The sequence below is a fragment of the Mustela nigripes genome, chromosome 10 (assembly GCF_022355385.1).
Source record: "Mustela nigripes isolate SB6536 chromosome 10, MUSNIG.SB6536, whole genome shotgun sequence".
NCBI classification, from domain to species: Eukaryota; Metazoa; Chordata; class Mammalia; order Carnivora; family Mustelidae; genus Mustela; species Mustela nigripes.
This window is the reverse complement of record NC_081566.1, coordinates 3,956,315-3,983,797: the sequence shown is the minus strand read 5'-3', so window position 1 is coordinate 3,983,797 and position 27,483 is coordinate 3,956,315. Positions and strand designations below refer to the sequence as shown.

At 40.3% G+C, this 27,483-nt stretch overlaps 1 protein-coding gene across 3 annotated transcripts in view; it reads right to left on the bottom strand.

The window, feature by feature from the left end:
- Positions 1–27,483, bottom strand: part of DNM3 (dynamin 3) — a 540,277-nt gene that overhangs the window by 120,307 nt on the left and 392,487 nt on the right. For all 3 annotated transcript variants that reach the window (XM_059412463.1, XM_059412462.1, XM_059412461.1), the window contains exon 15: positions 25,418–25,527. In XM_059412463.1, the coding sequence (XP_059268446.1) occupies positions 25,418–25,527 (110 nt within the window). The remainder of the gene's footprint in view (positions 1–25,417; positions 25,528–27,483) is intronic.

Sequence of the window (27,483 nt, the reverse complement as noted above, 5' to 3'; positions counted from 1 at the left end):
CTTAACTGACTGAGCCACCCAGGCACTCTTCTAAGAAGGTTTTTAGGGACGTGATATATGCACAGTATTTAGCACGGTGCTGGGTAGGAATTACTATTAAAATGCAAATGTTCCTAGAGAAAGTTATTAGCTCACAAGGCAATTTTCTGACGACACAACTCACTGAGAAAGGAAGACTAAAGAAGGCGGCGAAAGAACGGAGGCGATGAGGATTAACCGCGGACAGACCCACCGCGGACAGACCCACCGCGGACCCGTCCTCTCAGCATACTGAGCCTCGGGAAGGCACTGGGTACACAGGCACGGAAGCGGGTATAACAGGTTTTCATCTTGCTAATCTATTTTAGATACGGTCTTGTCTAGAGGGTGCAACATGCCACTCCTGGGTCCCTTGCCAGTCCAGCATTAGATTATCTAAAATTTCAGAGCAAAGAAATGGGATGATCAAGAAGGACATCAGATTGCTCAAAGTATCACTGAGGAACAAACAAGCTAACATTTGAGAACAGACAGTAATGATGGAGTCGGGCCTGTAAACGGCTTGACTCCTAAGCGCAGAACCGAGACGAAGCCCGCTAATACACTTCTAAAATGAATACTAATTGCTTATGCTGAAGACAATAGCTATTTACCAAGGAATTAACAGAGATGAACAAATACGCACCAACACTTTGGGGTTCGAACTGCCTCGTGGGAGCACAGAGTGGACCCAGGGAATGAGTCACCTTCTCGCTCAGCATGTCGTAAGCACGCTTACTTAAATCGAGTTAAATGGGGACACTGGCCCACAGGTTACCTCATCTTTACTTGGGGGCACCATTTTCCTGGTGCCTCTCCTCTCGAGACTGCCATTGGGGTAGTGAATTTGCAGACCAGGGAGAAAAGAAACCCGACTTCCAGTGGATGGTTCATCTCGAACCCTGCCGTTTTACCCTCTCTGTGAACATTTCTACAACCCACCAGGCTCCTTTCTGTGTGTCTCACCTCAGCTTCTTTCAGTCCCATTGTGGTTCACTAGAAATACATTCCTCGCCACACTCCGGCCAGCTCCCTTCTAAAAATTTGGAAGAGTTCCTTGTTCCTTAGGTTCAAACCATTTCAGAGCAGCTTCAAAACATCCCATAATTTAATTCTGCTCAAACATTCTCTCTCTCCAGCACCACACACTGAGAAACGACTCAAGTTTTCATAACTTGCGCTTATCAATAATCTCTTTCCATAGAAACAAACCTGCTGCTCCCTGAACACAATTTTCCGTCTCTGGCTATGACTTCCCGTATCCCCGTCTTCATTGCGGAATGCCACTGCCTTCTCTCTTTTCACTCCATTCACAACAATACTTCAGGGTAACACAATAGTTCTTGCATCAGACTACTCATCTCTCACTGTGTGTGTGTGTGTGTGTGTGTATATAAAACTTCGATACCGTTAATGTTCATAATGTTGAGTGTAGTGCCTCTCCTAAGCTTTCGTGACTGTTTTTCTTGTTCCTTCCTAATATTAACCTGGAGTCTCTTTTGGATGACTTTCTAAATGCTTAACACCGAAAATAATGTATGTAAAAATGAACTGTAATGTATAGCAGCCCCTACCCCTTATTCGCAGGGACTATGTTCCAAGACCCCCAAGGGATGCCTGAAACCACACACAGCACGGAATCCTAGATATAGGTCTGTGATACAGTTTGATAAATTAAGCACAGTCTGATACTAACAACAATAACGAATATTAAAATAGAACAATTTTAACAATATAGTACAACAGAAGTTATGTGAATGTAGTCAGTCTTTCTCTCTCTCTCTCTCTCTCAAAATACGGCACTATACTCACCCTTCTTGTGATGATGTGAGATGAGAAAATCCCTTCGTGATGAGTGAAGTGAGGTGAAAGACACGGGCACAGTGACCTAGCCTGAGGTTAGTATTAACCTAACGATACATCCCAAGGAGGATCATCTGTTTCCAGACCGCGGCTGGCCGGTTGGCCGTGGGTAACTGAAACCATGGATAAGGGGGTCTACTGTAGGAACTTGTATGTGATTATTCAGGACCATTTTTTATATCTTTCCAGAACAGGCAGTTACCATTAAGTAAATGTTGACTGAAGCTTAAGACTGGGGGGAAACTCCAGCAAGCGGCCAGCTCAAGGACATTCATAAGCAACAGCAACATTCACTCCCTCATTCATGCACTTTTTCACTCATTCCTGAATAACTACTATACCCCAAACACTGAACAACTGTGACTCAATTCTTGCTTTCACAGAATTTATATTGAAACAGGGAAGAGAGAAAACAAACAAAAACCAAACACATCAGGAAGTCGTAACGGTTATGAACAAAACGGAGCAGGAAAGGGTAGAGAATGCCGTAAGTGCCTCGTTAGAACGGTCCGAAAACGAAGCGGCGACATCTGCAAAGAGACACGAAATGAAGACAGAGCAGGACTCCTAGACAGTTCTGGGGGAAGGACATTGCTGGCAAAGGAAATGGCCCTCGGAGAGGAATAAGGTCAACATCTTCACGAATCAGCAAGGCCAGCATCGCTGCGGCAGGTGAACAAGTTCAGAGAACTTGTCGGAAACGAGTTCAGAGAAGGAGCTGGAAGCCAGATCATGGAGGGCCTCACTGGACACAATAGTAACTTTGGATTTTGTCCTGAGTGTGCTGGAAAGACACTGCAGTAGTTTAAGCAGAGGTGTGGAGCGGGATCTGATTTACTTCGGAAATAGCTCTCGGGTTGCTGTGCACAGAGCACACGCGCCGGGGCACGGAGCGTGGCCACAGCAGGCAAGGGACGAAGGGAGACGCTGCCGCAGAAAAGTCCAGGCAAGAGATGAGCAGACTGGGAAGGTGGAGGCGGTGAGAAGAGGTCGAATTCTAAATATACGGCTCTCCTCCAAGGAAGAGCAGTCCGATTCTTCGGAGGAGCTGGAGACAGGAAGTGAGGGCAAGCAAGGAACCGAGAGCGACCCTGAAGTTTCTAGCGTGAGCAACTGGGAGGCGGGGGAGGGGAGTTCAGGAGTCACAGTTCTGGCCTGGGGTTGGTCGGCAGACTGGATACAAGCTGGAAGCCGGGCAGACGGCGGAGGGTTGGGTGTCAGCAGACAGACGGAGCAAGGAGACACTCAGGATCTTCACACGGTGACACTGGTGACCGAGGCGTTCTGGGTCCCACGGTGGCCTGAGCCCGGTCTGACAACAGCAGTGTCAGTGGACCAAGGTAATGAGTTTGTCAATGGTTTTGTGCTGGTTTGGGAATTATTCGAGTACACACACCCACACACTACACTGTGCATACGCGGAGATAGCAGAGACCCTGCACTGGGAAGTTATTTTATTAGTCTACTGGCCAGAGTTACTCAGCTGAATGTTTGAGAAGTGTGTGTATTTCAAATGAATGAGCTTTGACTATAAACATCAGTGGAGTAAAAGGAATTCAAGAGGCTCCCAGTTTTTTTCCATCCAATAAAAAATTATCGCTTCTCAAGCTTTCCCCTAAACTCACTGCACCCTTCAAAGGTAACGAAGCATCGGTCCTCCCCTGCACACATCATTCCTTTCTTACACCGAAGGAAGAAAAACGACGCACGTTCTGGCAGTATTAGGTTTATCAAACCAGATTGCTAGTGAAAATAAAGCAAATTTCAGCAACAAGAAAACCGGACGCCTCCCTGGGTTAAGCCTGGGGAGACGGATCTCACAGCCTAGAAGAAGTCGCAGTGGTAGCAGAAACTACCAGAGAAAGAACATCTTAACCTTCAAATTAGATCATTCGCTCCAGTCTGCTGGGTTCCCCTCCAGCCGGAACGCACCGCGTGTGGGGGTTACTATGGGAACCTGGCCAGCCGTAGAGACGATGGAGGCAGCGGTGCAACGTGACCGGGTTGTTTGGATACTTCAACAAGTCACATGCCGATACTCCCGGTTTTTGATGGAAGGCAGGACAAAGCACGGGTCTTTATGAGGAAAAGGATAATGAACTATTGCAACATGGCTTCTCTTCCATGGCGCATCACAGAACAAGGAGTGGATACCTCCCTGAAGGCAAGTGTATTCGTCATCTACTATAAAACAGTAAGGACAAGAAGCACCCATTCAAAATGGCTATAAATCATGAACTGTGATTAAAATTTGGGACATGGGGTGCCTGGGTGATTCAGTGGGATAAAGCCTCTGCCTTCGCTCAGGTCATGACCCCAGGGTCCTGGGATCGAGCCCCGCATTGGACTCTCTGCTCAGCGGGGAGCCTGCTTCCCCTTCTCTCTGCCTGCCTCTCTGCCTACTTGTGATCTCTGTCAAATAAATAAATAAAATATTAAAAAAAAAATTCAGGGCATACTGACTCTGGGCAAAGAAAAGAACCATGTATGCATCTAAGGAGAATAGACTGTAGAGGACTTTTTATGAGGGCTTTGCTATTTTAACTCTATTTTACTTTGGACAGATTAAAAAAAAAGTATAACTCTGGGTCCAATCTAGGATCCACCACAACAGTGCCCCACATGTGAGAGAGAATGCAAGAGACATAGCAACAAAGGCAAAGAGGTCTTCCCTGCAATCAGTCTCTGAGCTCAGGCTTCCCTTCAGGTATAGGCTTATTTTCATGCAGCCACAGTTTCATTTAAACTGCTGGAGAAGTGTCTGTACCACCTCTCGGGGGTAATATCACCCATAATGACAGAACAACAGTGAGGCCTCTATTTTAATCGGATGGTCCCTCCTCATTCTAGTAGCTTAAAATTTCATGGGGGCAAAATCATAGTTGATCGACCTTCATGGTCTCAACACTTTAAAAACACCTCTCACTTTTTCAGGATGAAGTATCCTAATCCTTTTGCTACAATCATGCAAGGTAATGATCTTACGTCATCAAATTTAATCAATTTTAATTTTCACCTTCAGAATCTGCTCTGATTATATTATAGCTCTTTTTGCAATTGACTGAGGGGTGTTTAATGTGATGTCCTAGGTGGTAAAACACCACAATTTTGTATAAAAGCAGGATGTTTCTGTTCTTGATGTGTTCACTGGACCGCCTCAACCCACTGGGTAGCTGCTGTCAAGTGCTAGCCTACAGAGGCCTCTAGATCTTTCTCACTCACGGCACTTAACGGCATTCTCAGTCTTAAATAGAGTTTGGACTATTTTCCTCTAAATACATGACACCCCATGTCTTTCCACGTCGCAATCAGTTTGCCACTTTCCTGCTTCCTACTAAAAGCTCTGTGGAGTCTTCTAAAGATAGTCTTCGCCTGCTCAAAGGAGACAGACCTCCAAAGTTTGAGTTCTGAGTTTTTGCAATGTATTTCAGATTATTTACACAGATGTTAAGACTAGCTTGTGTGTTGAGAATTTAGGAAATCAGGATGCTGGGAAATCTCACTTATTATATTACACCATTGACAGAAATACCCATGTCTTCCTATTATACTGTGGAAGCCATGACTGCGGACTTTGTCTCCTTCAGACCACAGCACATTAGGAATATTCGATAAAGTGCTGAAAATCTGGGCTGAAGAAAGCGACAACACAACAACAACAATAACTCTCAATTCCATCATCTTCATTGTAAAACTCTGCCAGTGGATATTTGAAAATGAAATATGTAGGTATCCATTCATTATTCTTTACTGCTGTATGTTTAACCCCCCCAAAGAGCTGAGACAATAGTCAGGACATGCTTTCCTCTCAAAGAAACTATCTTTCCTCTCAAAGAAATTTCTCACACCGCTTATAATTTACATTAGTTTACATTAGTTTACCTAATATGAAGAAAAGAATCCTCATTTCTGACTCGGGAGATATGCTCGTCCTATGATTCATAAGAAGAATCCCAGAGACAAGCCGGAAGTACCAATGCTGAGGAGTCATAGCACATCTGAGACTGTTTATAAATAACACAAACTCTTACTCAAGGGCAGTTGGGGAACGGGCTGTTACACTAAGCGATTTAATTTGTATATAAATTAGAATGTGTGTGTGTCATATCTGTGTTTGCAAGAGTTTTAAAAATTACAACAGAATCTACATATTGTAAATCTTGCCAAACAAAATTTAAACTCTAATGCCTAAGAACACACTTTGGACTTCACCCTATTTGGGGAATAAGTTTCATGAGTAATCATAAAAAATCATAAAAAGTAATAAAAAAAATCATTAAAAAGTGTAAAGAAATAGTTGTGCATAAAACAGGATTTATTTGGTTGAGCTGGAATGTACCACAGAGGTCACCCAAGCCAAATTCCGCCATCAGGACTCTACAAATTCTCCTCAGTGGGACTCTCCCCTATGATATCATCAGCAGGTAAAATTCATCCCTTTTTACCTGAATCATCTCTGTTCATTGTCAAGTATTTCAGTATAATTATTAATAGTGCCCCTTTTACTCTCAAAAATAAATGATAAATTATGATCGCCCTACCACTAAGTTGTTATCTAGCTTCTGCTCAAAGTGCTCTGGCGATGGGGGAGGCTTCGTAACTCACAAGGTACAAATTTTATTTTTAAAAAGGTACCATAAAAATATATATTAATATATTTAAACATTTTAAAAAATCATCTGATAATGAGATTATTATATCTTTTTTGAGTCACTTTTACTCATTATGAATTTGACCCTCTGTAAAGACACCAGAGAATGTGAATCCTTCAGTTCCATAAGACAACTTTCATGCCTTCCTTAAACATAAATAGTCAAATATAAAACTTCTTTAAGAAGTTCGTTGGGAAATAAAAATTATCATTTAATCATAGAGGATCTTAAGGAACTATGTTACAGGTGTTTTCCTGGGAGCCCGGGGCTCTAAAGGATTAACAGTAGCTGACAGTCTCCCTTCTCAGGTCTTTGCTTGAGGGCACGATCTGGATTTCCATGGGTTGGAAACCAGTATTTGCTTTCGTAATTTCACATCAGAGAAGTCACGTGGAAGAAAAAAAAATAAACAAAAACTGCCCTGTAGAGAGAGGCAAAGGAACTCAGTGGGGTAGAGTGGTTTTACAAAGAACTAGAAAGTAGTTCTTTAAATAAAATAAAAGCTGGTCTTTTTTTTTTTTTTTAAATTTATTTGACAGAGTGAGAGATCACAAGTAGGCAGAGGCAGGCAGAGAGAAAGGGAAGCAGGCTCCCCGCTGAGCAGAGAGCCCAAGGTGGGGCTCGATCCCAGAACCCTGAGATCATGACCTGAGCGGAAGACAAAGGCTCAACCCACTGAGCTACCCAGGCGCCCCCAATAATTGCTCTTTCTCAGACTTTCTCTTCCCCAGCAATCCGGGCCGAAGAAGAAGCCACACAAAAGGGCAGAGATTCAGCACTAACAGTAAAGCTCAGATAGTCTCCAGGGAGCAGAAGACAATGTCTTAATTGGTTAAGAATGAATTAATTAGTTAAAATAAACAAATTCAATGGAAAAGAATTAATGATAAAATCTATTTTGGTGACAAATCACATTATATAGGGTCTGCCTATTCCAGTTCAAGGAATATTCAAATGATGGTTTCTCTGATAATGTAGAGATGGAGTTCATTGCCATGTATGTGATCTAGCCAAGAACAAAACATCATTTTGTGTCTTATAGGAAAAGCCAAAGTCAGTATCTGGACCCTGGGCACTAATCTGAGATGTAAACAATGTATACTTTAAATGATTCTACCTGTCGAGCCCACATAGCTGTAACTAGCTGCCCTGCGGCTTCTAGCAACAGCTACACAAATGACAGGCCATGGTTGTCTAGGAATAATTACCCTCTGCTGGGAAGTGTGCTTGGCCAACCCAACCCGGTATTTGCGATGGCCAACATCAGAGCGGCACTTGAGGTCAGAGAACTGCTTGTTACCGGTCGACAAGTATGTAAGTACCGAAACAGACAGAAGGAGCCGGAAGCTGGTGCAGCAGTCGGATGCTGTAGGACATCCAAGCCACGACGCACTAGTCTTCGTGAACAGGGTTTACGCCAGTTTGGGTGGTGCTGAACCCAGGAGGTGAGTCCCATGGGGTACAGGTTGTGTACTGGCTGCACAAGGCACTGAAAAATTTTTTTAAATTTGAAAAAATAAAATTCTTTACTGGAACAGTTTGACTGTTCTCTACTTTAAATTTCTGACTGTTTTGGTTCGAGATGAAGGATATTGACCAAATAACCCTTTCCATTTAGAACAACCCATTGAAGGCAGTTCAGTATTTCGGGTCTTTCATCGCTTCTCAAACCTATCACAGTAGAGGGGAAGGAGGAAGGTTCCCCCCCCCCCCCCAGCTATCAAAGGGAGGGTCTCTCATTGGAGATTGATATGCTGGATCCTCTCCCTTTTGTGGGCAATAGGGCGACTCTCTTGGGTCATATCTGCCTTTCTACACGTGCTCCTTGAAAATCAACACATTTCCGAAGATTTCATTTCCTTTTCGACTCTAAGCTATTCGGTGATTTCTCTTGCTGGCCTCCATCTTCATTAGCATCATCAATGATTAAAAAAAAAAAAACAAACTAACAAACAATACGGGATAAGGGGAATAAACAAAAGCTCCAGAAATTTCATAACTGTTTTGGATTTTCTTTTAGGTATAATTGGGAGGGGACCGAATGGCATGGCTTTGATCACTAAAATAAATCTGCCTTGGCCTGAGATGAGTCTGTCTTTCCAGATGTGTTCATTTTCACCTTCTACTTTGAGACAGTGTGGAGGACATGTAAGAATCTGATTTGGTAATTGGCAGATTCTTGGTTCTTCAAAACTAGGAGACACAACCAACAGACTTACTAATGCATAAGTATCCCCATCATTCCATGAAAATAAACCTTAAATTGATGTCACGCCAATAGATCATTGTATCACGTATTGCCCAACTGCTGTAGTTCTCAGAGCATTGTCTGAGGACTCCCAGGATCCTCAAGGCCCTTTTAGGATGTTCTCAAAGTCAAAACTATTTTCATAATAATATTAACTTGAGGTGGTTTTTTTTTTTTTTCCACTTTCATTCTGTTATGAATCTACAGAGGAGCTTTCTAGAAGCTACATTACACGTAGCTATCATCACTTGGGCAGTTAGTGGAAAGTGAGCTTGCACAAGCTCATGTTTCCTAGAATTTTCAAAGCTGGTATGTGCATTTGCAAAGATTAGCTCATTTGTTCTAAGTACTTCCACTGCACTTCTAATGGTTATTTTCACTTACACCTGCTATAATCCATGTGACCTCCTCATCTTCTAGTAAGTCACTATTTGGAAATCCTAAAGTTTACCTCTGCCCCTGTGGAGGCTAACAAATGTATAGGCATACATTTTTGTCTTGTTTTATAAGACCTCAATTTTAAAAAAAGGACCTTTCCTAAATTTAAAATTTCTATCTAAAATGCTATTTTAGAATTTAGTATTTTTTCCTGATATAAAAATATATTTATAATATAATTTTCTCATGTTTAAGGATGGCTCACTGGCTTTAAAAAAAAAAGAGATTTGAAGATTCAGTTTCTCAACGTTTATCTGCAACAGCTCCAACTAAAGATGCTAAAAAAGATGAAGACTGACATGTCACAAAGCACCCTGACTTCTGGAAGGAAAGAATCTAATGCAAAGACGTAGGACAAAGCTATAAGTATGAACCAAAAACAGGATGAAAGCTTTCCCTTGGCTTTATATATGTTCATAATTTCCCTCCTTGTCCAATGTAACCGAGCACTTTCGAATAGCATTATAATGCCAGTTAAGTGACACCGTGATTTGAGACCAATCATTGAACACTTAAAGATAAAGGAATGTCACTAAATTTTAAAGATAAATATAATGCATCATTTGAAAGTCAAATACTCGTTAGAGCTCTTCAAAGTAGACGTGAAAAAACCCTTGAGACATCTTTTTAAAAAATATTTTATCTATTCATTTGAGAGAGAGAGAGCATGAGCAGCAGGGGAGGCAGAGGGAGAGGGACAAGCAGACTCCCTGCTGAGTAGGGAGCCAGATGCGCAGGGACCCAGATGTGGGGCTCAATCCCAGGACCCTGAGATTGTGACCCAAGCCAAAGGCAGATGCTTAACCAACTAAGCCACGCAGGCATCCCCCAAACCCTCGAAACATCTTATGGGATAAGTCGCTGTTTTGGAATGGTTGGAGAAGTGTGTACTATAGCTGAGAGATGAATGAATAAAACTTTTTTACACTTGACATTAATGAATACCTTCCAGGAAAACAAGTCAGGAAAAACAAATTACTGTTATTTTCCAGTGATAGAGTAGCTTGTCTAATTAAAGATTTAGTTGCTAACATGAGGCCTGAGTTAAAAACCTCATCTGCTGAATTACATTTTGACCTTGACACAAATGGGACAAGTCTAAAGAATGACTATACTTTTTTATTAAATTTGTCCAGAATCGGTACTAATACTCAGAGACCATTTATATGAATGCTTACCAAAGCCCACAAATGTCACTAAAATACTCAAAGCGGGCGATTTTAAAAAAATTTTTCACGGTTTATCTTTTTTTTTTTTTTTAAGATTTTATTAATTTATTTGACAGAGAGAAAGAAAGGGAGCACAAGCAGGAGGAGCCGCAGGCAGAGGCAGCGGGAGAAGCAGGCTCCCCTCTGAGCAGGGAGCCCGCAGTGGGACTCGACCCCAGCACTGGAGGATCATGACTGGAGCCAAAAGCAGACGCTTAACCAGCTGAGCCACCCAGGCGCCTGAATTCCGCAGGTGATCTCGCAACAGTGCGGTAACATTTGCACTGATGGTGCAGAAGCGAAGTCGGGGCCTTGGCATCAGGAGACAAGGTCATAAGCCTGTACTGACAGTCACTGTACTCTTAACCGCCATGCACACACGGTTTGGCAAAAAGTCACCTTCACTTAAGGATATCTTGATGAAGCAGTACAGCTAACAACGTCATTAAGCCTAGAGCCCGGGGGCACACATCTTGGTAATATTCTATGTCACAGAGTGGCAGGTACACATCAGCACTTCTGCTGCATTCTGAGTGCTTGTTTTGAGCAAAGGCACATTCCACTGTGAGCGCATGGACCAGCTTTTCACACAGGAGGCTGTTTGCCCTCGAAAGGCGGACTGACAGCCAGTCTATGGTTATGCAAACCTGAGTTTCCCCGTAGACATTTTCTCAAAACTGGACAACACAAGCCTGCCTGTCTCTTAAAGGAAGACAACGGATGGTATTTATGGGCAATGATGAAATACGGACTTAGAATTTTGCAAACCTTGTATCTCCCACCATGGGCTTGAAATCTGCCCCCTTTCTGATGAGATTGGTGGTGATATTAAGAATGTGATTTTTTAAATACATTCATTTTTATAATGAAATGCACGCAGATCTGGGCAGATCTATGTAAATCAGTGAACTGATATTTCCAAATGACACAGTATGATGCTACAAAATCGCTCGTAAGGTCCATTTAAGATGCACGAAAGATCAATGGATTAATGTAGCAGAATATGAAAAGTTCACTGATACGACTTCAGGTTCCAGATTGCAACTAACATTTTGGAAACTAGCACTTGTCGAGTTTTGGTGAGGTATCAAAGAAGAAAATCTATAATTATCTGAAAGGGCTATTAAAATACTTTTTCCTTCCCAACAACATATCTGTGTGAGGCTAGGTTTTCTTCGTATACTTCAACTAAAACGACATATTGCAACAGATTAAAAGCAGAAGCAGATACGAGAATCCAGCTGTCTTCCATTAAACTACACATTAAAGAGTTTTGTAAAGTTGTAAAGAAGAAAAAGCCACTCTTCTCACTGATATTTTAAAATATACTTTCCCATAAAAACATACTATTTATGTTAGCATGAAATAGATTTACTACTATTATTTTAAGGGATTTAATAAATGAATATTTTTTAAATTTCTCACTTTAAATTTTGACCAATGGATATAATTGGCAGTATGCTAATAAATGTTTAACAACTAGCTATGGGGGGGGGGGGAAGGCCATGGTTTGTAGAATTTGCCAATTTCCGTGGTATAAGTATCTCTCACTATGGCCCATTGTAAGCAAAAACGTGAAGCCAACTTGCTCACAAAATTTCTGATACAATCCACACAATCCAGACAAACAAAAGCTCTTTAAAGTCTTCAACAATTTTTAAGAGTAGAAAGGGGTCCTCAAACCCCCAAATTTGAGAGACATTAGTATAGATCTTATGCAGTCAGTTTATTTTAAAATGCATAGTATAAACATCAAAACATGGATATCTTAACCACCTTACTGTTCTGATAGAGTAACCCAAGCAGTAAGACTTTATCTACTTTCTGAGGCAAAATTGATCTATGATATTAAAACAAGTGCAGGCTAATATCTAGTAGATGACCCTCATGCTTTGGCCTGTAAAGGATCTCTAGGTATGGAGTGAGGTATGGATTCAGAAACACACTGACAGCAAAGGCAGAGATTGCGTTTGAACAAACTACACTTGGCAACTGCATTTTTTAAAAACTGTTCCTTTATATGAGCTGTATTTTCCCCAGTTTCTAAGAAATAAACATAGGCAGTTTCTAAATTAGAAAAAGAAGAAAAAAAAAAGGAAAAAAACTCGCTCCAGTTAGTCTCTGCAAATATTTTCTTTATGAAACCATGCATCTGCTCAGCGTTAACTGCTGCGTGTGACTAACATTTTTTACCAAAACTTGTGCCGTGTCAGTTCCCTTTATTAATGCTGCATGTGTTAATTAAAATTAATTACAGATGGCAGTAAAGTTTCCTTCTGAATGCAGCAGATAGAAGCAGAATTATATAATTTACAATGTATATACAAGGTAGATTATTAAAACCTTCATAATATTTCTCAGTAAGTATAGCCACTAAGGACATTCTTTAATGGGGAAGTGGGTTGCACAGCAAATCAACTGAGGAAAAATAAAAATGGCTCACACATGCGATGTTGGGTGCCCCAAAGATTCCTGATGTGTGAACTGATCATGTAAAAAGCCAGGCTTATAATTAATATTCTTGACTGCATGATTTGAGGGAATTCGGTATTCGGTGATCTTCATAAAGATTTACATATCTGTGTGTTACTTAGATTTAAAGACTTTTTCCTCACCAAACTCAGGAAGTCCTCAGCAAGGTGTTACAGACTTAGCAATAAATCAGGATAGTACACATCCCACTGGCGTTAATGGAAACACTGTGTCTACCAGAGAATGCCACAGATACACTGGTCAGTGTAACTGGTTTTAAACAGCAACAGATTTGAGTAGTAACCCTCTTAGGACTTTTTCCATTTATTCTCTTATTTCACGTAGGGTTTTTTTTGTTTGTTTTTGGGTTTTTTATTTGTGTGTTTGTTTGTTTGTTTTTGGCTAACATGAAGATTGTTATTACAATATTCTCTAAGTCATCTCCAAAAACCTGATTGCTCTAATAGTCAGTAAAATGTGCCCTTAATTTTCTTTATTTTTGTTCTTGGGAGGCCTCTAGGACTGCCAACTGAAATTTAGGTGTTTAGAAATTCCCTTCAGGCTAGACCCTGCTAGGGAAATTTTCACACCCAGGCTTAATTCATTTCTTAAGAGCTCTTCCCAGCAGGTTGCTGACTGAAATACCTGACCAGTCTCCCTGCTGGCTTGTGGGGGTGGGGGCGGGGGGCTGCACCGTCACAAAATCACCACCGCTTTGAAGCCCTCGCCCACAGCTCACTTTAATTTTATCCTTACCATAAATAACCAAAACATAAACCCATTCTTTAAAAGCCTGAGACAAGCCAGTCAGTATCTTGAATACAGTTTAGAATGACTAGTTTTCAAAAAGAAAAGCTAATTTTTAAACAATAACTAGTTGTAAGGTCCTATTTATAAACAAGCGCATGATTAAAAATATTGGATAATCTGTACTAATCTCTTCGAGACGACCTGCCAGACTTTGCCTTGCAACTTAACCACTACAGCGTCTCACTTAAAGCCTGCATGCACTGTAGAACAGAGCGTGCATTTTTCTGTAGCATATTTGCAACTAGTGATTTTTCCCTATTGCTAATGAACACAGCTGGGGCCCTTTTATGGTCCCCCCAACGGAGGCTGTTCCAAGCCGCTGTGTCTGTCTGCAGGGGTGGGGGGGAGGTATCGCCCCTCAGCAAATAGTCCTTCCAGGAAGTAGGTGGGGAACGGGCGATGTATTTGTTCTGAAATCCTAGAAGAAAAGTAAACTCGCTGTGAAAGACAAAATTTCTTTTTGTTCTTGAACTTTACACAGCCGTATTGGGCTCATTCATCAAGACTGCCCTTGGACACAAACCTCCAGAACATGAATGCCTCCAGCACCGACCAAAATCCCTGCTGGCGCTATTTAGGGCTTAAAGTACAAGCCCACTTGAAATCCTTGGGAAGAAAGGAACTGAAGTGAAGCTGCTGATTCTATCCTATCAGTCCCTTTGTTTGAAACACTCAAAGGGAGCACGATGTCTAATTCCCCTAGAAAAGTGGACATGGATTACACACAGGTGTTTTAAGCATGAAGAATTTCTCCAAAGCCTTTTAGTGACATTTGAAAAAGCTAAAAAGCACCAACTTGCTATTCTTCTTCCTCAGAAAAGGCAGAAACAGTCATCCAAGTAGGGCATCACACTCCTATTTCAGAGTTTAATTTGAAAACCAATAAGAGAAGAATTTAAATTGATTGCTTCAAGCCACAGACATTTCATACCCAAGCAATTATGTTGGCTTTCATGAGAATTGATCTTAGCTGTGAAATCAATTGTCACAGACTTAGTTCACAAAGTATTACCATTAGTATTACCAAATCATATTTGGTTTTTGTCTCGGTGTAGCTGGTGAATCAAATCAAATGGGCAGACAATTTTAGCTCTCTAATCCATCTCTCCCCAGACGCTCCCTTCGAAAACATCTTCACCCCTCCTCTCTGGTGCACCTAGGGTTTCCTACAGATGCTATTTCACAACCAGACAGACACTCAACAAGGGGAAAGACAGAGCAGCGAAAGCTGGGAAACAATTGTAATACGCAGGACCAGAACCACATGACAACAAATAGCTTTGCAGTGAGAGACTGGAATGAAGGAAAAGAGCAGACAAACAAACAAACAAACAAAAAACCCGAAAAACAAAACAAAACAAAAACTGCTTGGGGCACCTGGGTGGCTCAGTAGGTTAAGCCTCTGCCTTTGGCTCAGGTCATGATCTCAGGGTCCTGGGATCGAGCCCCGCATCGGGCTCTCTGCTCAGCAGGGAGCCTGCTTCCCCCCCTCTCTCTGCCTCTCTGCCTACTTGTGATCTCTCTCTCTCTCTGTGTCAAATGAATGAATAAAATCTTTAAGAAGAAAAGAAAAGAAAAACAAAAACCCCACCAGATTTGCATTGACTTGCTAAAGATTGACTTGCTAAACATGTATCTGTAGCTCCTCAACAAGGAAAGCACAGAGTTTATCTTTTTAGATTTAGAGTGGGAAATAAACATTACTGTCAATATTATAAACTTTGCAACAGTAACTGCAAAAGTCCTCAAATCTCTGTCTGACCCACGTGAGCCCAATCGTTCCAGCAGGACCAAGAAGGACCAAAACCAACAGAAAATAAAATCCTGTCTTCTGGCTCTCGACCTCCCTTACTTTCAAAAGTTCTATATATAAACAGAAAACCTGAAATTTGTTAATATTTTGGTTGAGGTAACGAAGTGAAGATTTAGAAAGCTGAATGGAGATACCTACAAAACACTTTTCAATAATAAAGAACATGAGAACAGAGACAATTTACAGTAAAACATCTATTTTTTTTTCTCACAGGACAATGACATGGACTAAATTCAAACAAAACTTATTTATAAGTTTGTTTGTATAGTTTGTACAGAGCTGAAAATTCTCAGGTTCTTACTTTTTAAATGAAAGATTTCTTTTTGTGTTCATGTCCTCCAAGTGCCTTTATTTATATTTCCATTTTCGGCCCACCCAGATCTGAGGCCATAGGTTTCTAGAGCTTACCCACGGAATGCTTTTCATTGGCCATTGGTGTTATTTATATTCTCTGTATAAGAGGGAAGAAAAGTTTAAAATTCGCACATTTATTCACTCCCTCATGCTAGTGAGCTCCCACAGTTACCAGGCAGCCCGTTCGACCCTGGGGATAAGGCAACGAACTCAACAAACACCACCTCTCCCTCACAGACAGTAATCCAGGGCGCCTGGGTGACTCAGTGGGTTAAGTCTCTGCGTTATGCCCGGGTCATGATCCCAGGGTCCTGGGATCGAGCCCTGCATCAGGCTCTCTGCTCAGCAGGGAACCTGCTTCCCTCTCTTTCTCTGCCTGCCTCTCTGCCCACTTGTGATCTCGCTCTCTCTGTCAAATAAATAAATAAAATCTTAAACAACAACAACAAAGAAGGAAGTAGTCCAGCAGTGGAGACAGATGTCGGTCACATGATTATATTTACATTAATTTGTCACTGTGTTAAAACTAGGAAGTAGTACAAAGTGTTAAAACGTTGACTTCACACATTCCATTACCTAAACCCATCACGTGTCCTCACAGCAAAACCATGGGCACTTGATGAATTCCAGTCACTTATGTGCTCCCCAAGACAATGTATCAGACTTTAGCTGGTCTCATATCTGGTGGCATTTCTCTGGTACTAAGAACAGAGGGTGGGGAAAACCCAACATTTATGTCGTACCTGAAGTCACAGAGAGCATACAAGAAATTGGATAAAATAGTGGAAAGTGACAAACTTTTTACTGTCAAATTGATTTTTTAAAAAAATCTACCAGGTACTTGTAGTTAGAGAGTGTTACAAAGACCCTTACATGCAAAGACGGCCCGTCCACACTCCATGGGGAAGTGGAGGGTAACACACATTTCATCACTCAGCTTGGATCGAAGCCTGGTTACTAATTAACTGAATCTTCATCTGACAAAAATTTTCTCGAATCAGAATTCAGAACAGAAACAATCCTCACTTAGTATTCTATGAGGCAAGAAGAAAGGTCTGAAACCTTCTTTTGACAGCTCTGGGGTAAAATGAAATAAAGCAGCTTCTCTAGGTATGTTTATGTAGCAAACACAAGCTTCATTGCCTTGTATGCCTTACACAACATCTCAGCTCTGATTACAAAACACTACATGTTTTTACTCTACCGAGTTTCCAATAAATATGAGCCTCTGCCATCCTATTTATGGAAGAATAACTGCTTCCCTTTTAATACAGATCTGACACCACACCACGCCCAAGTGAGACATGACCTTCGGCACATGGCATTGCACACCACCTTTTGCCCAGCATATTTGTTTAATTACGCACTTTTTCAAACAACTTAAACTCCACATGTGTCTTAATATAGAAACAAAGCCATAAAGGTATATAAATGGAAAACCTGACTCCAGTTCCTTTCCAGCTAACAAGTGGAAAACTATACCACTCAACAATGAGAATAAAGAGCCATTCTTCTCAGAGGGCCTAGAGTGCATGCACGAGCTACAGCGTGGCATTATTTGACATTTATTGAGTGTCAGCAATGTGCCGGGGCTAAGTGGAGTAGGGAGACGTCCTCCGGTCCCTTTCTGTAGGAGCAGGGGCAGAGGGAGCGGAAGAGGCGATAGAAGCACTTGGCAAGGTTGGTAACTGTGTCCTGAACTGAAGCCATAAAGCAGCATCGAGGGGAAAATGCCTTATTTCAAGAGAAAACAGAGCTAGACAACCCCAAGGGGCACTCAGAAAAATACCGCGTGGCTGCCCTTCAAGCCCTGGGCCAGACACAGATCCCTGCTGGTTCCCAGAACTGACATACCTTGGACCAAATGGGCCTTAGCGTGACCTTAAAAGTGAAGGCCTGCCTGGGGAGAGCAGAGACCAGCAGAGTGAAGCCGTGATCCAGACACGCTTCTACCAGAGAAAACATGGCATTCCTAACAAAGTCAAATGAAACAAAAACCTGGAGGAACAATCCAGTCGTAGTTCAGGTCCTGCCACGAAGAAGTTTAGGGATCTTTTTAATTTAGATTTTGAAACGGATTTGGTGATGCCATGAAGGTGAGAACGCAGTATCGCCACGCATCAGCCTGCCCAGGTGTCCAGGACATGCTCTTGGAAGGCCCCGGGGCAGAGCTGGGCAATGCACCCTCGTACCCGCAGTTTTTGGAGGCTAAATCAGTCTAGGTGTGAAATTCTCGCTCCTCGAGCGCTGAAGTCACTGCCACTAGTAACAATTCCTTCCATTTATAAAAACCTTAGCCCTAAAACACTGTTTAGAATGGCTCAGGAATCTGGTCACCAGACTCATAAAGATCATATTAATTCACCAGGACACTGAAGGCTTTTTAAAGAAGGATGTTAAATGTATCAGTTCTCACACACCTGATGATTGGGGATTACAGGGTAACCCTTAAACTTTATAGTGGAAAGTTGAAATAGCAAAGGCATGAGCTCGTAGGACTAGTGCTGCAATGCCAGCGCCGATGCCTAGCGACGTCTGGGAAGAACCGCAGCAAGGGTCCTGCTCATTTCTATGTTGGGATTTGCAAGGAGACTGAAAGCTTTCCACGGAAAACTGGTAAGACCCAAGAACAAACTGAAATACCTCCCCGAGAAGTTAAAAATCTCTTCCTCGCTGCTCTTTGGGGAACAACGCCCAATCAAAACATTAAATGGAGTTCCTGTCCCCGAGTCAACATGAAAACTGTGTCATCAGAAAGAGCCCTGGGTCAGCGACATCTGGCCTGGGTTCCAGTTTTGTCTCTGCTTTTGTGACACAGGAACTGCATTTAGCTGTCAGAGGCGTCAACCCTCCAACCTGTGAGGTCAGGAGGACCAGACCAGATTATCTCTAAGGTCTCAAAGAACCCTAGAAAGCCATGACATTTTACAGTTACACTGGTGACAACCCCAGGGTTCACACAGGAACTCTTAGCCCCAACCCAATGCGTCTCCCATGGGTCTGGCTGAACGACTACGTATTTTGATCCAAAACCCTACAGTGGAAAACAGGGCACACAAATCAAGGGACGTGTTTACAAACCCTCTTCTAAAACCTCTTCTACATCTCTTCTGAAATGGGTAAATTACTAACAGTAAAAGAAGAACTCTTATCTCAGAAGAAAGAGAAAACTAGGAACATAGGCTTAGAATCAACATAAGTGGCGAAAAGAATATCATTTAAGTATAGCTGATATAGAATTATGCTAAGCATATGGGCTTTTGAGGGAGGCAGGATTTTTCCTCTACACAGAATAAGAAAAGATATAAACTTGTAATGGTAGGTCCAGTTCAATAAACCCCAGGAAGAAAATAAAGTTTTCATTATTATTTCTTTTAACTAGGGCTCACTTGCCTTTGAAATTAGCTTCTTCTCACCCAGAACAGGCTGGCAACAGATCAAGTGACGTTTCCCACCCATTTGCTTTGACTTATACTATTTCCTCTTTGGGACATTCCTTTCAATCTCCCCTCCATCAATTCACAACAAGTGATTCCAACAGGAATCACTTTCCATGCTGCTAATATGACTGCTTGTGGGACAGAAGTACTAGAATGGAATACAGTCCCGTAGATCTGGTTAAATGTTACCTTACACACTAGAACCCACTTGTTTCATGTGTAATAGTCTCTCAAGTAGACGACCCTTTCTCCTTTTTTTAAAACCTCTTCATGGATTCCTAAACCTTCTGTCTTAAGATGAGTGGAAAATGAATCCTGTATGGCACTCACTGGTGATAACACGTGTCATGCAAAATAAATCCGTCTTGTATTTCCTTTGGAGTACCAACGCTGACGTGCATAGCCAATAATGCAGAATGACTAGTAAATACTTTGGAGTATATAACACAATAAATATTTTTTACTGAGAGAATAAACAGGAGAACAGGAAAATGACAGCTGTTTTTCTCTAATAGGTTCGTAAACCATTATGTTTGTTTTTTAAAAGATTTTATTATTTTTAAAGTAATCTCTACACCCAATATGGGGTTCAAACTCACAATCCTGCGACCAAGAGTCCCATGCTCTACTGACTGAGCCAGCCAGATGCCCCAAGCATTCATGTTTGTAAACACAGAGAACCCCCAGCTTATCCTTCCAGTACACTTTTTTTTTTATCATAATCTTCACTTCTGGAGGAAGTCAGGAAGATAGTTTTGTGTTTCAACAATGTAACGCTAATGAAAGGCCACATCATTTTAACTAAAAGGTCAGAATAAAAAATTTAAAAACTCTTTCTTACAATAAGTCTAGGAATACTGGAAAACATTATTTTAAATGCCTAACCTCTTTCTGAAATGCAACAGATCTCTAAGAGTAAACAAACAAAGAATGTTTGTTTTGACACTGGATGGTGTCAGTTTCAGTAACTAACTGCTTGGACTGTAGCAGCCCAAAAGAATAGGAAACAAGATCTTGGGATTTATGTGACAGTCAACTCTTCAATGGCCACATCCTCAGAAAAAGCATGGACTGAGAAAAAAAAAAAATCTGTCCACTAGCAAAGAAAGAAAACAGGTAAGTTTGTCTTGTCCTGGTCACAGATGAGGAGGGTACCAGCAAACTGGAAGACAGCACCAAAGAAAGGACCCAAAATGAGGTACAAAGAGACATATATGTATAAGAGAGTTAAACACAGAAAAAACAGGATAAAGTGCTTGAATATGTGTCTAATAGGTACCCTGGGAAAAGCAAAAAAGAACAGAGAAGAAATTCAAAGAAATAATAATACACAGGTTTTCATACTTTATGAAAATTATATGTCCTCAAGTTTAGGAAACACAACGAATCCCAAGCAGGAGATATAAAGCAAAACACACATGAGCACATCATACTGAAACTTCAGTATATTAAAGGCAAAAGAGATATTGAAATCACCCAGTGAGAAAGTATAGATCAACTTGTAAAAAAAAAAGCAACAATTAGAGGATTTCTTAAAAGCTGAAGCCAGAATACAGGAGAATAATGACTTCAAACTTATGAGATAAAAGAACCATCCATGTAATAATTTGATATCCAGCTGAAGTATTATTCAAAAATGAGAGCAAAATAAAAACATTTTCAGGAAAACAAACACCAGACTGGGAGTTATAACCAAGTAGCGCCCCCAAGAGGATTTCTAAAAGGTGTACTTTAGTGTGGAGGAAACTGAACCAAAATCAAACAGAATGAACAAAGAAATGACAATCAGGCTCATCAATCTAAGCGAACATTGTCTCTGTGAGCCAATTTGAGAACGATGGTGAGAAGGTAAAATGGAACTCAAATACTGGTCACCACAGTATGGAAATCAGGAGAGTCAGGGAGTTAACGTGTTTCAAGGTCATTATGGGAAAAGAGGAGAGACACTAACTTCAAACTTTAAGTAAAAAATGAGTAGCTAAAAAGAATAAAAATGAGGTATATAACTTCTAGAAGAATAAAGTATATAACTACCAAAGTATGTAACAAGAAAAAAAATTAATTGGAATTTTTAAAAGTCCGGAAAGAAGTGGGGAGGGCAGAAAACAAGTATAGAAAAGGCAGGATAAGAGAAAGACTAAAACAGGTGTTCAAATAAACTCAATAAATCAGTTCTGAAGATATAAATGGACTAAACTCACTAGCTAAAAGAAAAAGGACTCACATGGGATTAAAAACAAATAAATCCAGATGCATGTGGTAGAAGAGAAACACTTAATAAAAATACAAAACGGTTGGGGGGGCACCTCAGTGGTTCAGCTGGTTGAGCACAGAACTCCTGGTTTTGGCTCAGGTTGTGATCTCGGGGTCGTAAAATCCAATCCCATGTCAGTCTCCACATTCAGCAGGGAGTCTGCTTAATATTCCCTCTCTCCCTCGGCACCTACCGCCCATTCTCTCTCTCTCAAATAGTCTTTTTTTTTTTTTTAAATGGTTGATAGCAAAAAAGGTAAAAGAGCCAAGGGAATATTAACTAAAAGAAAGGTAGTATAGCCCTATTAAGGGCAGACAAAATAAGTTTTAAGGCAAAGAACACTTAGGAATAAAGAAGGTTGCCACAGAATTATAAATATATCTATCTCCAGGAAGATACAACAATTCTAAACTTGAAAAAAAATCTACTAACATAGATTGACCTCAAAATACATAAAGCAAATATCAATAATCAAGCTCAGAATCAAAAAGTGAGGTTTTTAATACCCCCTAATAAAGTGAGATTCTTTATGGCTTTTATCTTCCTGCCAAAACCCCTCTCTGGAACATAATCTAAAATGTACCATCTTTTTTATCTATTTTATTCACAAAAGTATTTTAAGTGCATAGACCCGTGCCTCGTACATATGGCTGCCTAATATAAACTCACTGTTCGAATTAATTAATATGAAAAAAGACAGTATTACAGAAACTGAGTAGTACATGGAATACGGACAATCCAATGGACTCTCAGGGAACCCCACTTCCAAGTCAACTCATTCTTCTCAAGCACACATGAATATTTATGAAAATTCACCTTGTCCAGACTGTGTTCTTTGACCACAATACAATTAAGTTAGGAATCATCAACAACAAACCAAGAAAAGTCTATGCACTAAAAAATGCAAAACATGCTTCTAAATGACTCACAGGAGAAATCATAATGAAGATCATAAAAACAGAAGATGAAGAAAACAGAACTTAATGATAAGAAATATTATATTTCAAGACTACCTAGAGGGAAATCTATAAATGTATATGTGTATATAAGAAAAAGAAAGGACAAAAACTGATGAGCTACACATCTAAATTAAGAAGTTAGGGGAAAAGACCAACAAAATACAAAAAAATACAAGGAAGAAAATATTGAAGAAAAGATCAGAGATTAGTGCAATAGAAAAAATATACACGAAAAAAGGATCAAAAAAGTCCAAAGTCTGGCAAGAAAAATTACGTTAAAAAAGATAGGGTTTAATATTAGAAATAAAAAGGAGTCAAATTTCAGATACAGCAGGAATTTGAAAAACAGGACATTGAGAAATACTTGATACAAATGTTCTTAAAAATGAATAGAGTGGACAATTTCCTAGAAAAATACAATTTACCCAAAATGACCCATGATAAAAATAGAAAACCTAAGAGACCTATAATTATTAGATACATTAAATCACTAGCTAAAAGTTTATTCCCAAAATTGCTCACTAGGGCCAGCTGGTTTTATGGGTCTTTACCAAATAATCAATTAACAGTTAATCCCTATCTTATACAAAGTATTCCAAAGAATAATAAGGACTTATTCCCACTTTAATTAAAAAGCTCAGAAATATATGAAAACCAGGCAGGGTCAGCATAAAAAAAAAAAAAAAAAAAGCACTTATGGTCCAATCTCACTTATAACCACAGATGCAAAAGACTGAGGAAATTCTTAGTAAATGAGCCAGGAATGCATAATAAATAATACTGCATCATGACATAGTTTAATCCCAGGAGATCAGGATGGTTTTAACATCTGAAGGTCTATTAATCTATTTCACTACATGAACCGATTAAAGAAGAAAATTATACAATTTCTGTAGGAACAGAAAAAGCTCTTGATAAAATTCAACACTCACTCATGGTTAAGAAAGAAACAGAAACCTTAGCAACAAGGAACACAAGGGGTCTTCTTTACCTAATACCGGTTACCTATCAGAAAGTACTTAATTATAAAATTATGAAATAATTCCCCTTAAAATCAAAAACAAAACAAGAATGCCCAATCATAGTCAACATTGTACTGGAGATCCTAACCAGTATGAAAATAATGGAAAATAATCCATATTTCCAAGGAAAGACAATGGCAAATAGGACTATAGATGGGACATCTTGTACTCACAAAGGTCTCTGCGAAGTGGCTGCAGAGTTCACTACCTTCCGAGAACTCTAGGTTTCCAGAATACCTACCTAGAACTTAGAGCTCCAGAGTTATCTAATTCTGGTGTCTTTGCTCTCTAAAACACCCACAGTTGTATTTCATCCAAAAAGATACTCTACCACTGTCTGAGTTTTTAAAATTTTGGACCAAGCTCTTTTATAACCTGAACTTTCCAGGTTGACCAAGAACTCAAATCAGCATCTTCTGCAGTATTCACACTTCCAGCTCTGCATCCAGGCAGAAAGCCCTAGCACATCTGTGAAGACTCCTTTGGGACCTCCCAATTACCCACTGCTTTGCGGAAAGTGCGCAAACAGTGCTTAGTCTGGCCCTACTACGAGGACACACCACTGCTCTCTCCAGGAAACCTTTCTACTCTTTATTGTCACAGTGTTTCTTTCATAAACTATATTCGAACAATACTAAGTCTTTAAAAACTCCCATCTCAGTGTTCGGTAGGGGAATTATATTTAATTTTCTTTCCCCTTGATTCTTTAAATGATTGGCTCTTGTGGTTTTTCTGAGTATTTCTGTATAATGAGTCACTCTGAGTAGCTGACTGGGAATGTAGGAAGAAAGCTTCTTTTGCTATTTTAATTTACTGTGTGATTGACCCTGGGCTGGTCATTGAACCTAATCAAGGAACTTCATTCATTTCTAAATAAAGACAAAAGGCCTGAAGAGATGGGTTAAAATTAGCCTCTGCCACCTAATGACTCAGTCTCTTAATCACTGACTCACAGAAATTAATTAGCTTCTTCCTAGAACATTTCCATTTGGAAAAGATCTTGTTATCCTCGCCTCGTGGTAACTCTCTGACGCGTCTCCATGCCATCCTGTCACCTCTCCATTGGTTTATGTACTTTCACCACTTGACTTCAGTAAGTAACCATGGCACGCCGGGACCGGCCCCAAATTGAGTTTGATGTTGTAGTGGAGGGGCAGGAAAACAAACACACACCAGCAACAAAACCAGGTAAGAAACACAAGTGGAAGGAAAAGTGGACTTAGACCCAGAGGTCCTGGCTCAGTTCAAAGCTTCCTGTGTCCTAACTCCAGGATCTGATCTTCCTGTTGGTTAACCTCTCTGAGCTACAGTTCTCATTTACAAAATGGTCACCAGGCTGCTCTATCTTTCGATCTCATGGGAAACCGATTAAAAAAATGAGCATAAAGCCTTGGAAAACTGTGAAGTACCCCATGTTTGTATTCACATTAAGTGAATAATTCTATTTGCCAATGCAAAAGTGTCATCCTAATATATATAAGAAGGTCTTGGGTCATATCCACCCATGCTGGACAGATACTATTAAAAATTATAGCAGTAATTTGTAAGTATGTACACAATAAATTCGGGACAAGGAAGACTTTAAAATAATAAAATGTACTTTAAGAATGAAAGCAGCATGATTTGGGCGCCTGCTGGAAGAACAGGGAATAGTTAATACTCGAAGATCCTTCTGAGTCTACGTTTTCATCTTCTGAAACCATAGCCTATGGGGAAAGCTAAACACACAAGCTAAATAAAAGGAAAACCATTGGGTTAACAAATTTCAAGGTGGGACCAAAGGAACTCTTGTAAGTACGATCTCTAGATCACACAGAAATTCAAGTGAAAAAGTATCTGAAGACAGAAGCTGGTTCCTTTTCTTACCTTTGTTCTGTATTAAAAAGTGCAAAGATGTGCTTGCTAGACATAAAGCTCTTTTCCACATCTCGAACTTTCAGGTTGTCCAAAGGGAGCATATACTTCTTTTCTTTTTCCTGTTGAGAGAGAAAGAGAGGGAGAGAAATTGGCTTTAATAAAAGATCTTGAGGCCTGCCAATGGCAACACATCACCTGAGTTGGCCAACATTAGATTACAATATTTTGATACCATCATGCACTCTTTTGATAACAGCTACCAAGGAGTACAAGCTATCTGAGAAAAGACACTCCGTGATTCTCAACACATGGGTCGGAAGGATGAGAGGAGGAAAAGTGTAGAGGAAGGAAGAAGGGCTCAGTGATAGAGAGAACACATGGTCCTCTCTCCTTTCTTCCTCATGTGGGTCCCCTTAGATGTTTTAAAATGTTAGCTTGATATTAAGAATTGAGCCATCTGTTAATATTTAACAAAAATGTTCTGGTCCTAATTCAATGAGAAACGCCAGATGGATTTCATTTCATAGTTTATTTGCAGCCTAAGCAGTTTTGATAGCCAGTGCTGGCAAGAGCCCGAAACACAGGACCCCGGTTTGAAACACCCCCTATAAACCAGGAGAAAGCACAGCAGAGTACTTCCTTCCTTTGGGTCTAGAATAAAATGTGGGCTCCATAGCTCAGGGGTTAGAGCACTGGTCTTATACAATAAAATGTGCGTCCAGAAGAAAGTGATTCCACTGTTGAGCTCTTTGAGGAAAAAAAAAAATCCATGAGAAATAGACTGATATTAACTAGGATAAATTCTCTTCTAAAATTAATAATTCTTTAGAAAGAAATTGGAAATTGGGGAGGGGGGTCTGTGAATGGGACTAAACTGGTCTTAGTGCAACGTACCAGATGCCAAAGAATTCTTAGAAACATTGACTATTAGGGATTGGCTCAGGGACAATATTATCATACACATACCTGCCCAACAATTGTCTACTAGAGACAATCAGACACTCAGCTTAAGAAACTTAGTCAATATCTATTACCAGGAGCATTTTAGCACAGTCCCTGTTCAACAACACCCTATAATGGTCCCAGCCTGTGTCTCTAGTGCTGGTCCTGAGAAAAAGCAGGCCTAGACTCCAAGGAGGGAAGAACAGAGACTTAGTTAGCCATGACTTTTAATAAACTACTATTATGTATTTCCCATCATAAAATGCATGCACTGTACAGACATGTTTGACATAAGCCTTTTTGTTTGGAGAGTGGAGTAGAACTCTTCGTGTGTGTGTGTGTGTGTGTGTGTGTGTGTGTGTGTGTGTACCCTAGCCAGCTTGTGGGGACCATAGAGAGTTACTGCGCAGAGAATCACTGGCTTTGCCACTTCTTAGTCTTAAATTAATTAGAGAGAAGTTGGGTAGAGCACAACAGAATAGGGAGGCAGAGAGAGGTAGAGAGCTAAATCAGTTGGAGGAAGTTGGTTGGAGAACAAAACGGGTTGCCTGGCAGACGATGTCATCAAAGAAGCTCAAAAAACATTAAAAAAAAAAAATGAAATGGGAGTGAGAGAAGCCTAAGAATAAGCATGAAAAAGCAAGGCACTGTAAGAAAGTTCCAGTATTTCTTGTGCAAAAATTAATAATATATTAGCAAACACACGGATATTCTAAATTAAAAAATGCATAATTTAAGTTAATGAAGTATCATAGTTGAGTCTAACTTGTTTGGAACACTTGTCAGACTATTTTAGGACAGAATTCGAAGAGGCAAGATCACAGATTGAATGAAAAGCTATCCAATACATAATCAAATGAAAATGCTTGAAACCCAGGGAACATTTTTTTTTTATTGGATGTTTTTCAATGCCCTAAATTTCAGCAGCTGGATTTTTTTAATGCACCATCCTATTCAACCTTTTGAAATGATGGATTCGCCTTTTAATGGGAAATCTGTATTTCATTGTAAAGATGGAACACAATGTCCTTGGCATGTTTTCTATACAAGTGCGCTCCCTTTCAAACTGCGTTCTTTAGCATATAGTGAAGACCCCACTCCAGCGAGTTTATGTCAGACATTAAATGCTGGAG